A 12,656-nucleotide genomic window follows, 5' to 3' on the forward strand; every position below is an offset into this window, starting at 1 on the left:
TTCCTGTTTGAACTTTCATTTATTTCCCTTTTGACCTTTGACCTCTTGGTTAATTTTTAACCCTCATTGGTTTAAATATGTCTTTTGAATCACTGTTTATGAAAAATCTAAATACAAAACTTAAACAAATAAAATATGATAAAAAACCCAAATTAAGTGGAAGTAGATGAATTATTTAAAGTATAAGTAAGAGACTGAAATTCACTCAATGTTAAACACTGAGTCAGGATCCATTGTTCAAGTGAAACACACAAACACACACAGACACACACGCACAGTGTAGGAAACAATGTTCCTTCAGCAGACTGAGGAATGTGTTCATTTCCTCTTTGGTGTGAATATGTACACGGAAACAGAAAAGGTGTGTGTGTGTGTGTGTGTGTGTGTAAAAATAAAAACAGAAACAAATCAAACAGAAAAAATATCTGATCAAATATAAATGTTATGAAGTGACCTACAAAATAAAAGCCCCTGCAGATCATTAACTCAGTAAACACACGTCTTTATAATATGAAATGTTGCCTCTGATTTATTCTTCAGGTCAGTGACGAGACAAAAGGAGACAAACCACAGATGGAAAGCCGAGTTTCTCCTTCTGTGTGTTTCCATCTGTCTCCTCGGCACTGATCAATAAATCCATCGATCGTCCTCCGGCCACAGACGAGTCCTGAGAACAAAGAAGGAGAAGAAACAATCAAAACCTTCTGATTCCTCAGGATTCACAGTTTGTCTTTGAGGACGAGAAGCAGGAAAAAACAAATGGAAAGAACTTCGTCTTGTTCATATTGACCTGAAAAAACAATACACAGTTGTATCATGACCAGACAAACAATTAAGTTTGAGGTGCAATTGGAAAAATGCAACAGGAAGCCTTGTTTTGCATTTAGTGGCCATTTTGACCATGTTCCACATTTTTACTTTGAGGTACTTGCACTTGAAATTGTAATTCCTACATAAGTCCACTGAGGCTGGGACTTCAGGACGAATCTGATTGGATAACTTCGGCAGGAGACCTCTGATCAGCTGTTGTCTTTTTGACTCTGTCTTTAATGCTGGTAAAGTTTAAGAAAATGTCTTATTATTCACTGTGCTTTTTTTTAAATTCATTTATACAGTCTTTTTTAATGGGCCAATATGAAGTTGATTTATCAAGTTTTTAAGAAGTTTGCAATTATTTGTATGTACAATTGAAATCTCATTCAGCTTCAGACAATATCTTTTAAACACTGAATGAACAGTTACACTCATAGTAGCTGCTGCTCTCATCTGTGACTTCAAACAAGACAAACCTCCACAGATAAATAATGTGCAGGAGATGAAACTCAGTGACATCACAGACACGTCCACCTCCAACACAGAAGAGTCCGAGAATAAAGACAGATTCTGTAAGATAAAGATAAATTTAAACTGTTACCCCCCCCCCCCCCCCCCCCCCCGCCCCTCCTTCCTCTTTACACCTACCTGCATGCTGAGCCAGATGGTGTTAGATTAAACTGTGGTTTGAACGAGTGTGATAAATAACTTTAGTTGCTGTTCAATCCAAACCTGAATCATCCACATCACAACATCTCACTGACACAAGGAAAACACATTAAAGGAGATTTGAGAATAACTGGTGAGTTTTTAATCTCATCTGTTCAGTGACTCATTCAGATGCAATAAAGATTGACAAGAAAAAGACAAATTAAAGAAAGACTTAAAATGAACTGTCATTAATACTGTAAGTGAGACTAAAATATAGTAAGAGTTTCAAATCAAAGCAAATTAGGAAAAAATGAGCTTCACATTTGAGGTAAAAATAAAAATATATGAACAGAATAAAAAAACAGCTTTTAATGATCCTTAAAGAAAATCTGCTTTATTGCAAAACTGTACATCACAAAGTTAGAAAAGAGGAAGTTGCGCGTAAACAACAGAAGAAATAAACAAGACTATAGATATGAATAATCTTGTGAAGAAAAAGAAAAGGTATAATTAACATCAGTCTCCTAAAGGTGCAGCAAACAAACTTATTGTTTCTAAAATTACCCAAAATAATATTATAATGACTCAATAATCCTAATTAAGTATAAGTGATAATATAATCTTTTTTGTATGATTTTAATCACTCATAGAAACCAGTCCTCTAAATAATCCTGACTGTTTTCATCAGTTTTCCATAATCCTGTTTTCATTTATCAGGATTCATGCCCCAATTTGAGTTTGTTGAAAAATCGGTTTTAGTTTTCTGGTGTAATTCTGCTGAAAAACAAAGAATTAAATAGATAAAGTGTGAAAACAAATGCCCCAAAAAAATTATATAAGAAAGAATCATAAAATCAAGATACATAATAATTCATTATCCATGTAATAACCACATTATTATCATGTATAAGACAAGAGTCACGTGGTGTTACCACAGCCTCACAGGCTCATCACCAAGACGTCCAACACAGTTCAGACGGTAACAGCAAAAAGAAAATATATTTATTGCTGAAAAGACAAAAACTTCAACAACAGGCCGGCAAAATGGACAAAAGAAGGAAAACACAACACAACAACCCACAAAGGGTCGAAGGATCTGAGAATCTTCCTTCAACATAAACCAATATCAGAACTAAAGCTCACAGAAATAAAGCTGTGGAAACTGGACGACTGGACCCATCAGAAAAGAAAAAGAAAAGAAACAACACAACAATACTCTTGCTCTACAGGTGATGCTGTACAAACTGCTGCTGCTGCAACCGGGGATGGAAAGAGAGATACTTCCTGTTCCCTCCTAACAGCTTTCAATCAATCACAGTGCACCTGAGGGGAAAAGAAAACAGGAAACCATGAGTAGAAAGGAAATGTACGGGTGTTTTCCTCTTCATTCTAAAGCGTGGTCTTTAAGTTTTAGAGCTGGATCAGCACGTTCAGATTTAGTGGTGTTTTTACTCTGAACTCTGCGTTTGCACTCAGATATTTTGTTGCTTGGACAGATTTCCTGTATTTAATAACTACACACTATGGTTTCAGTAAAACTAGTTTGTACTGATGTTTTTTGAAGTCGTCCATCTTGTTTGTGTTTGTCCCAGTGGCTCTGACCTGATGCTTCACACCAGGTCTTCCTGCTCCTCTGTGTCTTCTGTCTGTGCTGCACCACCATCGTTCTCATACTCAGGACAGTTGTCTAACTGATGGAGGAGAGATGAGAAAATATTAATCCTCTCTGGACTTTACTCATGAAACCTGCAAATAATCACATTTCATTCAAAACAGATTACACAAAAACTGATAAACTGATTTCAGAGTCTACGTCCATTTTAATATACGGTCAATGGAAAGAACCTTTTACATTTTGGGGCAGATTCAGACAAAGTAGCTGATCCAAGAGTTGTTTTATCTCTTTCTCTAACATGGTGAGATGAAAACAGTGATATGGAGTCATTCTTCTGGCCTCACTGTCTCTCACCTCCATCATCTCCACAGCTTCATTCACTTCTGATTTCAAGCTCAGAGTTTTCTTCATCCTGGATCGAAAACAACAACAAACACAACATGTGACAAAATGAACTTCATAACACTGAAACTAGTGTTTGAAGACATTTGAAGAAGACAGTAAAAGAGCAGAGGGTGAACTGAAGGATTTGTTTTACCTCGTCCACAGAGTCCAGACCAGCACTGGAACCAGCACGACCATCAGAGTCAGCCTGATGGTATTCATGATTATCACTGACTTCCCTGGACAACAGACAGGAGACATGAGCAGTGTGGTTAGACTGATGACTCAGTTTGCCAGGTGAAGCTGTTGGTCAGTCAGTATTGTTCATGTGCAATATGATGGGCTTGATATACAGCTGTGACACATTTGGTAATCTGGTTCTGGTGCAGTGAAAAGGAGGGGGGGGGGTGTAGGCTGTAAAAGTCAGAGTGCTAAACTCACCTGCTCCAACAGTCAGATGTAAGGTGGTGTAACTACGTCCGTGTGTGTTCTGGGCCTCACACTGATACTTTCCACCATGTTCAGCTGTGATATTAGTGATGGTGAAGTTTTGTCCTGATGCTGTTGGTGAGTCCTTGTCCTCCTTGTACCAGGTGTAGTTAGCTGCTGGGTTAGCATCACTGCTGCAGGTCAGAGTCACCGAGCTGCCCTCCATGATCTCACCAGAGGGACTCACTGACACAGAGGGAGGCTTTGGAGCATCTGTATGTGTGGAAACAGAATGATGATAACAGATGACAGACATTGTGTGTATTATTCGTTAAATGTTTAAATTAAATTATTTCCACATTATTTTAGCTTCATGAGGAGTAAACTCACACAGTGTAGGAGAAGGGAAACGCTCCTGTCCTTCTATAGCACAGTGATATCTGTCTTCAGCATCAAAGTGTCGGAGGTGAAAGTATTTTTTTCGTCCAACAGGTTTATTGTTATTGTACCAAACGTAGGAAAGATGATCAGGGAGCTGACACCTGCTGTGACAGGTCAGCTCTGTCCAGGTAGGAGATGGATTGGCTGTTGATCTCCTCACATGTACCTGGAGCTGAGGGGCTGTGAACAAACATGTGATTTTATTTCAACATACACGTTAACATTTCAAACTTACTCTGATGTAAATGTTACCAGTGACAGACAGAGTGATTCCAGTTGAACCAGTTAAACTCCCAATAGGTTGGTTTGTTGTGAACCTGAACTTGTACACAGCTGAGTCGCTCTCTCTCAGGTTAGAGATTCTCAGAGTGCACTTGTTGTTTCGACAGAGATTCTCCACACGACCTGAATACTCCAGATCAGTCATTAGATCAACGGGAATCCCATTACTCTCTTTAATGAACCAGAAAGTTTCCTGAACTGTAGTAACAAGGTTATTCCACCTGGATCGGTATGTGTAGGTAGAGTTAATGTCCACTGTTGATCCTCTGAAGGCACAGATCTCAGTAGAAGTGTAACTCACAGTCCATTCAAACTGACTCCTTACATCTGTAACACAGAGCACATCAGAGAATCAGAAGAGAAACTTATACATTTATCAAACTAGCTCCATGTATTTTCTCTGGTGAATCACCAGTCGGCAGGTTTTCATTTTAAGATGATGACGATGCTAAGATGAGGAAACTTTCAGTTCACATAAAACACAGTGAAGTTCCCTTTAGACTTCAGAGTGAGGGAGAAACACACTGTTGGAGCTGAGGGACATGAGGGACCTTGTATAAGTTGCTCTTATAATGGAGCAAACTGGTCAATATGGAGGAAATGATCTGTGTCTTTATGCAGAGTCGACCAAAGATGGACGACACGTCTCCACTTCCTCCCACTCTCCAGAAATGAAGCCAAAATATCCTGGATACCAACGCTGCCATCTTTCACATTTGGAACCACAGTCTGCACAGTAGTGATCCGGAGGTGGAGCCACAGTATCAAGGTCCCGCCCATACATGAACTTGACCAATCCTGAGTCAGCCTCAGCTGTCAATCATGGTTTAAGTTTAATCTAATTTTCATTTCATCAAATAATAAATTAAAACCAAACTTATGCATGAACAATAGAGTGTGATAAGAACGACCTAAAATGACACAAACCATCTTTGAGGGAAATGTATTTGACTTTTTAGTTTGGTCCATGTCCTTCCCACTAACATGGAGGAGACAGGATGTATGTTCTATACTGCAGCCAGCCACCAGGGGGCGATCACAATGCTTTGTCTTCACTTCTGAGGAGCAGTCATGTCTTCCATCTTTATTTACACAAGCAGAATACTAGTACTAGTACTACACTAGTTTGTCAGTAATGACAGTAGTATCCAAAGAGTTCAATGTGCCCATGCAGAAAACAGTATTTAAAGACACATGAAGTTATGGTTCAATGCATTTTCTCAAATACTCCAGCAGATGGTGCAGTTAGTGAAATACTGTAGATTAAACTCACTGATTGATGGAGAGCGGAAATCCTCGAGTCCTTTAACAGCACAGGAAACTCTGTCTGCAGGATGAAAATCACCTGAATAAGATTCTCCTTCAATCTTCGTCTTCTGTTGATTCTCGTACCAGACGTAGTTCAGATGATCAGGAAGACGACAACTGCTCTGACACCTGAGCTCTAACTCTCTATAAGATCCAAACTTCCCTGATGTGCTCACCTGCACATGCAAACCTGTGTGTGAGAAGAAGGAATTCATTTTAGTCCAAACAGACAACACACATATGCATATAAAAGTGCACACACACACACACTCAAGTGAACCAATCAAGATGAAGGAAATAAATGAATGAATGTTCAGATGTAAATGTTACCTGTGACAGACAGAGTGACTCCAGCTGAACCAGTTAAACTCCCAGTAGGTTGGTTTGTTGTGAACCTGAACTTGTACACAGCTGAGTCGCTCTCTCTCAGGTTAGAGATTCTCAGAGTGCACTTGTTGTTTCCACAGAGATTCTCCACACGACCTGAATACTCCGGATCAGTCCTTAGATCAACGTGAATCCCATTACTCTCTTTAATGAACCAGAAAGGTTCCTGAACTGTATCATGGTTATTAAATGTGGATGGGTATGTGTAGGTACAGGTAATTTCCACTGTTGATCCTCTGATGGCACAGATCTCAGTAGAAGTGTAACTCACATCCCAGCCATTCTCACACTGTACCACTGTAACACAGAGAATCAGATTCATAACCACACCAGAGAACACTTAGTTTACTTTTTACTTTCTGTAGAAAAGAAACACATTTCCATGAGCAGCATTCCATAGCATTTCAACTGATGACTCCACACAGTGATGACAAGTCCTCATCGAGAGGAGAGGAACTCAGACATGATGAGAATAATATTTCAGACTCTCGTCGATAGAAACCTTGATCTGCCTGAAACTTCTTAACAAAGATACAAAATAATACTGATGATAATTCATTCATATGTTTTCTGTCTGCATCACTTTACAGGTGGTGATCTGAAAATGAATGAATGGTTCATTTATATTTTTACTTTCTTTCTCAAACTCACTTCAGGTGAATCAGAAGTCTGAGTGTAAATAGAGTGAGAACATGAATGTAGAGGTACAGTACCTGTCACAGTGAGAAGAAGGACAACCAATCCACTGGCTGCTGCAGTTACACTCATAGTAGCTGCTGCTCTCGTCTGTGACTTCAAACAAGAAAAACCTCCACAGATAAATAATGTGCAGGAGATGAAACTCAGTGACATCACAGACACGTCCACCTCCAACACAGAAGAGTCCGAGAATAAAGACAGATTCTGTAAGATAAAGATAAATTTAAACTGTTAAACACAGTCCTTCCTCTTTCCACTTACATGCATGCTGAGCCAGAAGGTGTTAGATTAAACCTAAAACAAAGAAGTAACATGTGTTTTTTACAAACTGTGAATTTCTTCATTTAACAGAGTGTGAGAAACGACTTCAGTGTCTGTTCCCAGCAAACCTGTATCACCATCAACTGAAGCTGTAAGCAGCGTTGAACTATGCTGCTGTACATCAAGAGTAGAACACGCTATGAACATTCCTTGTAAACAGGAGGCTTATATACACAAGGGTTACTTCCACTGACCAATAGGGGGCACAATGACTGTGACTGAATATGAACGATTTAAAAGAGAGAGAGAGAGCGAGAGAGAGAGAGAGAGAGTCAACCCCTAACTTTATCATGATCGAGAGGGCCAAAAACAGGTTTCATGAGGCCACTGTGGCCTTGACCTTCAACCACCAAAACGTCATCAGTTCATCTTTGAGTCCAAGTGATGAACATTTGTACCAAATTTGAAGAAACTCCCTCAAAGAAATAAACAGTTGGATGAACTAGGAAACTCCTCCAGAGAAACTTTGAATGTCAGTGTTTAGTGTAACCCTCTATCATGACCAAGAGGCCATGATAGAGACTAAAGAGACATCTTCACAATAATTTGTTTGTACAATCAATGATCCAAACTTCACAATAACTCAAAGTAATTTAACAGAAATTCAGGAAAACCCCAAACATTAAGAAGCTGGCGCCATGAGAAAGACTGGAACAATCATTCAACACTTTTCATACAAACGATATAACACAACGTGTTTTCCTGTAAATGTAGATGTACCTGACACAGAAAGAAGGAAGATGACAAAGCAACTCGCTGCTGCTCTCAAACCCATCGTGGCTTCTCACGTCTCTGTGGTGAAGCCTCATCAGCAGCTAGACTCCACCCTCGAGAAACGATGTTTGTCAGCCAGTCACGATGAGAGATAGAAATTGTACATCAGTTAACTCCTTGTCTTCCGTCCTCTTTACATCATTAACATGCACGCACGGACAAACACCAGTAAATCCCATCGCTAAATTGAAGATTTTTTTTATTTTGGAAATAAAACGTGAACTTATTAAAATATATTTCATACAGGTAACAATGAATGAATAAATCTAACACTTTCTTTAATTTCTCGAGACTGGACTTAAAAAATCATGTTGAATTATTCTTTCTCAACCTGATGTTAGAAGACAGTTCCTGTTTATTTACAGCTCCAGTCCATATGAAGACTGGGTCATAAAAACATATCGTAAAAGGTCATAATTGTGCAAACTTACATTACATTAGTGTTCTTTACTTATTTCTCACGAGGATTCAACTCATGTGAGTCTAACTTGTTTTGTCTGATACACGTTTAAAACTGTTCAGTTATGTAGACTGGACTTCATGAGCTCATGCACAGGTGCATGTGACCAGTAGAGCGACACAGGAACCATTGACTGTTGGGTCCGATGGGCGGAGCCTCCCACTGTGCTCTGGTTGTGAGTTAATGTAGAGTCGGAGTAATCAGAAGAAATAGTTCCCGACTGTGAAATTCACATGAACTCCTCCTCAACTCTGGAGCTGATTGTTCCGATGAGTCTGATTCTACATTAAAGCACAAGCAGAACGTGGAGAGAGATCGTTTCTGTTTAAAAACGAAGTTATATGGATGAAGCCAGAGTAAACACAACTACTCAGTCAAATCAGACGAGTTGGTTTTACTTTGAGAGTTAACTTTACTTAACGTTTTTAAATTGGACAAATCTGCCAAAATTAGGTAAATTCATTTTTTAAACTAATTTAATAAGTAGATATGAAGTAAATTTATTTACTCACCCTTTTCAAGTTGGATCAACTTTGTGTTCTGGGTGTATTGTGAAAACTAAAATTCAAAATGTCACACATACACAATGTCCCCTGGCTGCTTTCATATCAGTTCATACAATCCGTCAGACAAATGCATCAGTTTTTTTTTTAGAAAGTGCTTTAAAAAGTGTTATAGACTGTTACTGTTCTTACAGTTGTGCTGTAACTTACAAAATAAGGATTTCCATTACAACAGTGAGTCTATGACAGTGGTCAGTGCTCTCCACACTGATTGGACATCATTCAGTTCAGACTTGTGTCCTGCACCTAAAGCTTAAAAGGACAAACTCTGATTATTGCCTTTACTGTATCAAGGTGGCCGCACCTGGCCCCACCTGGCCCCCCTTAGCAGCTCTACTGCACTGAGGCCATTACCCCGCAGGTCAACAAGTGACTTTGTTCATCTGATGATTTCTCATCATCACATTTAGAACTGAACTTTATAAAAAGCTGCTGAATTCATATTTAATGTTCCTGGATGAACGTGGCGTCGCTTCTTCTGCAGCAAAGAAGTTAAAACACTGTGTTACGTCAGAATCTGTGGGAGGAACTCTTCTGTCTGCAGGAGTTAGTGTGTGTGTGTGTGTGTGTTGGTCTCTGTCCCTCTTCACACAAACTGATAACCACATGTATTTAGTTATTAATCGATGATGTCGGATCATGACTCCGGATGGTTCTCTCACTTTAACCCTGATGTCCTGACTGTGTCATGTCACGTCTCGTGTTGTGTTGCAGGTTTAAACGTGTGTCTCATGAACTCTAAAGCGAATCAAACCAACACAAAGTAAACATCAGTCCTGGAGGTGTCCTGATAACTTGTGATCAGTGCTGGTGTTTAATGTTAAAGTGTAAAGTGAGCGCAGGTCAGAGGAGGAGTGAGGAGGAAGCAGACTCCGACAGAGACTCTGACACAGACCGGATCTTTAACGAGTGTCTGTCCTGGAGCAGCGCTGTTAGAATTATTCAGAGTCCGAGTCGCGATGCTTCTAAGAACGAAGAAATGTCCACAGCTCCAGTGCTCAGCTCTGTGCAGGAGACGTGGAGAGAGGGAGGGTACAGAGACAAGTCTAATCTCCCCACCTGATGTTTACATTTTTTATTATATTACAATATATTTGTTTGGGATATAATACTACAGGAATATAATGTTACGCTATTTTAAAAAGGGCACTTTCTCTCGAGGAAGGAAAAGGGCAGTGGCTCAAATCCCCCTGTAACGGTTTGTCATCTTAGTTTTTGTTTTCAGTCAATTTGTTAAGAGTGTTTTCTGTTTTATTTTGTAGGCCCTGCTCCTAGTCAATCAATCAATCAATCAATCAATCAATCAAATTTTATTTGTATAGCCCATATTCACAAATTACAATTCATCTCATAGGGCTTTAACAGGGTGTGACATCCTCTGTCCTTAACCCTCAGCAAGAGTAAGGAAAAACTACTAAAAACCCTTTTAACAGGTAAAAATATGTAGAAACCTCAGAGAGAGCCACATGTGAGGATCCCTCTCCCAGGACGGACAGAAGTGCAATAGATGCCACGTGCAGGAGAACATCATCAAGATTAAAGTCTTCAAGATTAAAGAATAAAGTCTCTAGCAGCATTTGATGAGGGTAGACATCCCGAAGGACAACCCCAACATGACATGCCAAGCAGTCCCGCTGCAAGCACAGTCCATGCTCAGCAACCAGCAGGACCACGATCCACCATCCAGACCAGACGCCACTCCAGTCCTCAGTCACCGTCCACCGCCGCCCACCAGGACCCATCACGAGCCACCACCGCGGTCCTGGTCCACCGCCCGTGCCCAATGCCAACGCGACACAGGGTCCGCCACCAGCACCACGATCAGCCCACATGACTCAGAATCCGCCACACTGGATCCACCACCGCGACCCCCGGTGTACGATCCACAAACCGCAATCCATGGTGCGGCCACAGAGGCCCTGGATCTGCGGGTGATAAAGCAAAGGGATTCCGGGGAAGGGGGATAGGGATGGAGAAGAGGAAGGAGAAGCTGGAAAGAGAAGCTCCGTGTGTCATGTGTCATAAAATAGAACAAGTAACGTTCTGCCGCACTAATTAGCTCTAACTATAAGCTTTATCAAAAAGGAAGGTTTTGAGCCTACTCTTAAATGAAAAGATGGTGACTGCCTCCCGAACTGAAAGTGGTAGTTTATTCCACAGCCGAGGAGCTTGATGGCTGAAAGCTCTGGCTCCTACTCTACTTTTAGAGACTTTAGGGACGACAAGTAGGCTTGAATTCTGGGAGCGGAGTGCTCTAGTGGGTTTATAAGGTACTAACAGCTCTTTAAGGTAAAAAGGCGCCATATTATTAAGGGCCTTGAAGGTGAGGAGGAGAATTTTAAATTCTATTCTAGATTTAACAGGAAGCCAGTGTAGCGATGCTAACACAGGAGACATGTGGTCTCTGGTCCTGGTTGTCTTCAGGACACGTGCTGCAGCATTTTGGACAAGCTGTAGAGTCTTTAACGACTTCCTGCTGGAGCCTGATAATAATGAATTACAATAGTCCAGTCTCGATGTAACAAAGGCGTGGACTAGTTTTTCTGCATCTTTTTGCGAAAGGACATGTCTGATTTTTGAAATATTACACAAGTGGAAAAAAGCGGTCCTAGAAATTTGTTTTAAGTGAGAATTAAAGGATAAATCAGGATCGAAGATCACTCCCAAGTTCCTGACTGTTTCATTGGAAGCAAGGGCAATGTCGTCTAGCGCAGCTATATCATTAGATAATGCATCTCTAAGGTGTTTGGGGCCAAGTATTATAACCTCTGTTTTGTCTGAGTTTAATAAGAGAAAATTGCGGGTCATCCAGGTTTTTATGTCCTTGAGACATGTTCGAAGTTTAGTTAATTGATTACTTTGTTCAGGTTTTATTGACAAATATAACTGGGTGTCATCCGCATAGCAGTGGAAATTTACCGAGTGTGTCCTGATAATGTTTACTAGTGGAAGCATATATAATGAGAATAAGATTGGGCCGAGCACAGAGCCCTGTGGAACACCATTAATTTGCACGAATTGGGAGCGATCAGAAAAATACGATTTAAACCAGTCCTAGTGCGTTCCTCACTTCCTGTCTCTGTGATTGTCTGCTGCAGTCCTTATGTGTTACACCTGTGTTCAATTTCCCCTGCCTTCCCTGTGTGTGTATATAAGCCTCTGTGCTTCCCTTTGTCCTCGTCGGATCGTTGTCTAAGTTTGTCTTAACCGTTGTGTTCCTGTCCTGCTCTCCTGTGTTTCTGAATCCTGTGTCTCCTGGGCCTCTGCACCTCTACATCCCCTGTGTAAGCCTCCTGTGTGTTTTTGTTTCTTTAGTTTTACCTTTTTGAGTATAGTGCAATCAATTAGTGTAAACCAATGTAACAGTCTTTGGTGAATTCTGTCTTTCATTAATATTACACTTTTTGTTAAAGCTCTGCATCCTGGGTCCATCTGCTTCACCATTTCCCTGACACCCCATTTGGTGTCTGTGTGCACATGCCAGCCTCCATTAATTTAAAAACAATAACAAAATAAACAAACAAATTGA

General features: G+C 40.3%; 2 protein-coding genes across 2 annotated transcripts; both read right to left on the minus strand.

Moving 5' to 3' along the window:
- Window positions 1–3,064: 3,064 nt before the first annotated feature.
- LOC128456811 (sialic acid-binding Ig-like lectin 14) lies at window positions 3,065–4,936 on the minus strand. Its single transcript, XM_053441177.1, has 5 exons — window positions 4,283–4,936; window positions 3,905–4,165; window positions 3,618–3,702; window positions 3,434–3,491; window positions 3,065–3,155 (listed from the first exon to the last, which is right to left on the minus strand). The coding sequence occupies exons 2-5, from the start codon at window positions 4,116–4,118 to the stop codon at window positions 3,075–3,077; spliced, it is 438 nt and encodes a 145-aa protein (XP_053297152.1). The 5' UTR covers window positions 4,119–4,165; window positions 4,283–4,936; the 3' UTR covers window positions 3,065–3,074.
- Window positions 4,924–7,336, minus strand: LOC128457301 (uncharacterized). Its single transcript, XM_053441937.1, has 4 exons — window positions 7,024–7,336; window positions 6,254–6,607; window positions 5,873–6,113; window positions 4,924–4,942 (listed from the first exon to the last, which is right to left on the minus strand). The coding sequence occupies exons 1-4, from the start codon at window positions 7,160–7,162 to the stop codon at window positions 4,924–4,926; spliced, it is 753 nt and encodes a 250-aa protein (XP_053297912.1). The 5' UTR covers window positions 7,163–7,336.
- Between the last annotated feature and the right edge of the window lie 5,320 nt (window positions 7,337–12,656).

This window comes from Pleuronectes platessa, chromosome 15 (assembly GCF_947347685.1).
Source record: "Pleuronectes platessa chromosome 15, fPlePla1.1, whole genome shotgun sequence".
Lineage (NCBI taxonomy): Eukaryota > Metazoa > Chordata > Actinopteri > Pleuronectiformes > Pleuronectidae > Pleuronectes > Pleuronectes platessa.

What these genes read in the sequence shown, in the direction of transcription:
- LOC128456811 (XM_053441177.1), bottom strand. Translation starts at nt 4,118, where the DNA reads ATGGAGGGCAGCTCGGTGACTCTGACCTGCAGCAGTGATGCTAACCCA. An exon ending in ACATCTGACTGTTGGAGCAG is followed by an intron (nt 3,703 to 3,904) that starts GTGAGTTTAGCA and finishes TCTGTTGTCCAG; the next exon opens with GGAAGTCAGTGATAATCATG. An exon ending in AAGCTGTGGAGATGATGGAG is followed by an intron (nt 3,156 to 3,433) that starts GTGAGAGACAGT and finishes CTCCTCCATCAG; the next exon opens with TTAGACAACTGTCCTGAGTA.
- LOC128457301 (XM_053441937.1), bottom strand. Translation starts at nt 7,162, where the DNA reads ATGTCACTGAGTTTCATCTCCTGCACATTATTTATCTGTGGAGGTTTT. An exon ending in CCTTCTTCTCACTGTGACAG is followed by an intron (nt 6,608 to 7,023) that starts GTACTGTACCTC and finishes TCTGTGTTACAG; the next exon opens with TGGTACAGTGTGAGAATGGC. An exon ending in AGTCACTCTGTCTGTCACAG is followed by an intron (nt 6,114 to 6,253) that starts GTAACATTTACA and finishes TCTCACACACAG; the next exon opens with GTTTGCATGTGCAGGTGAGC.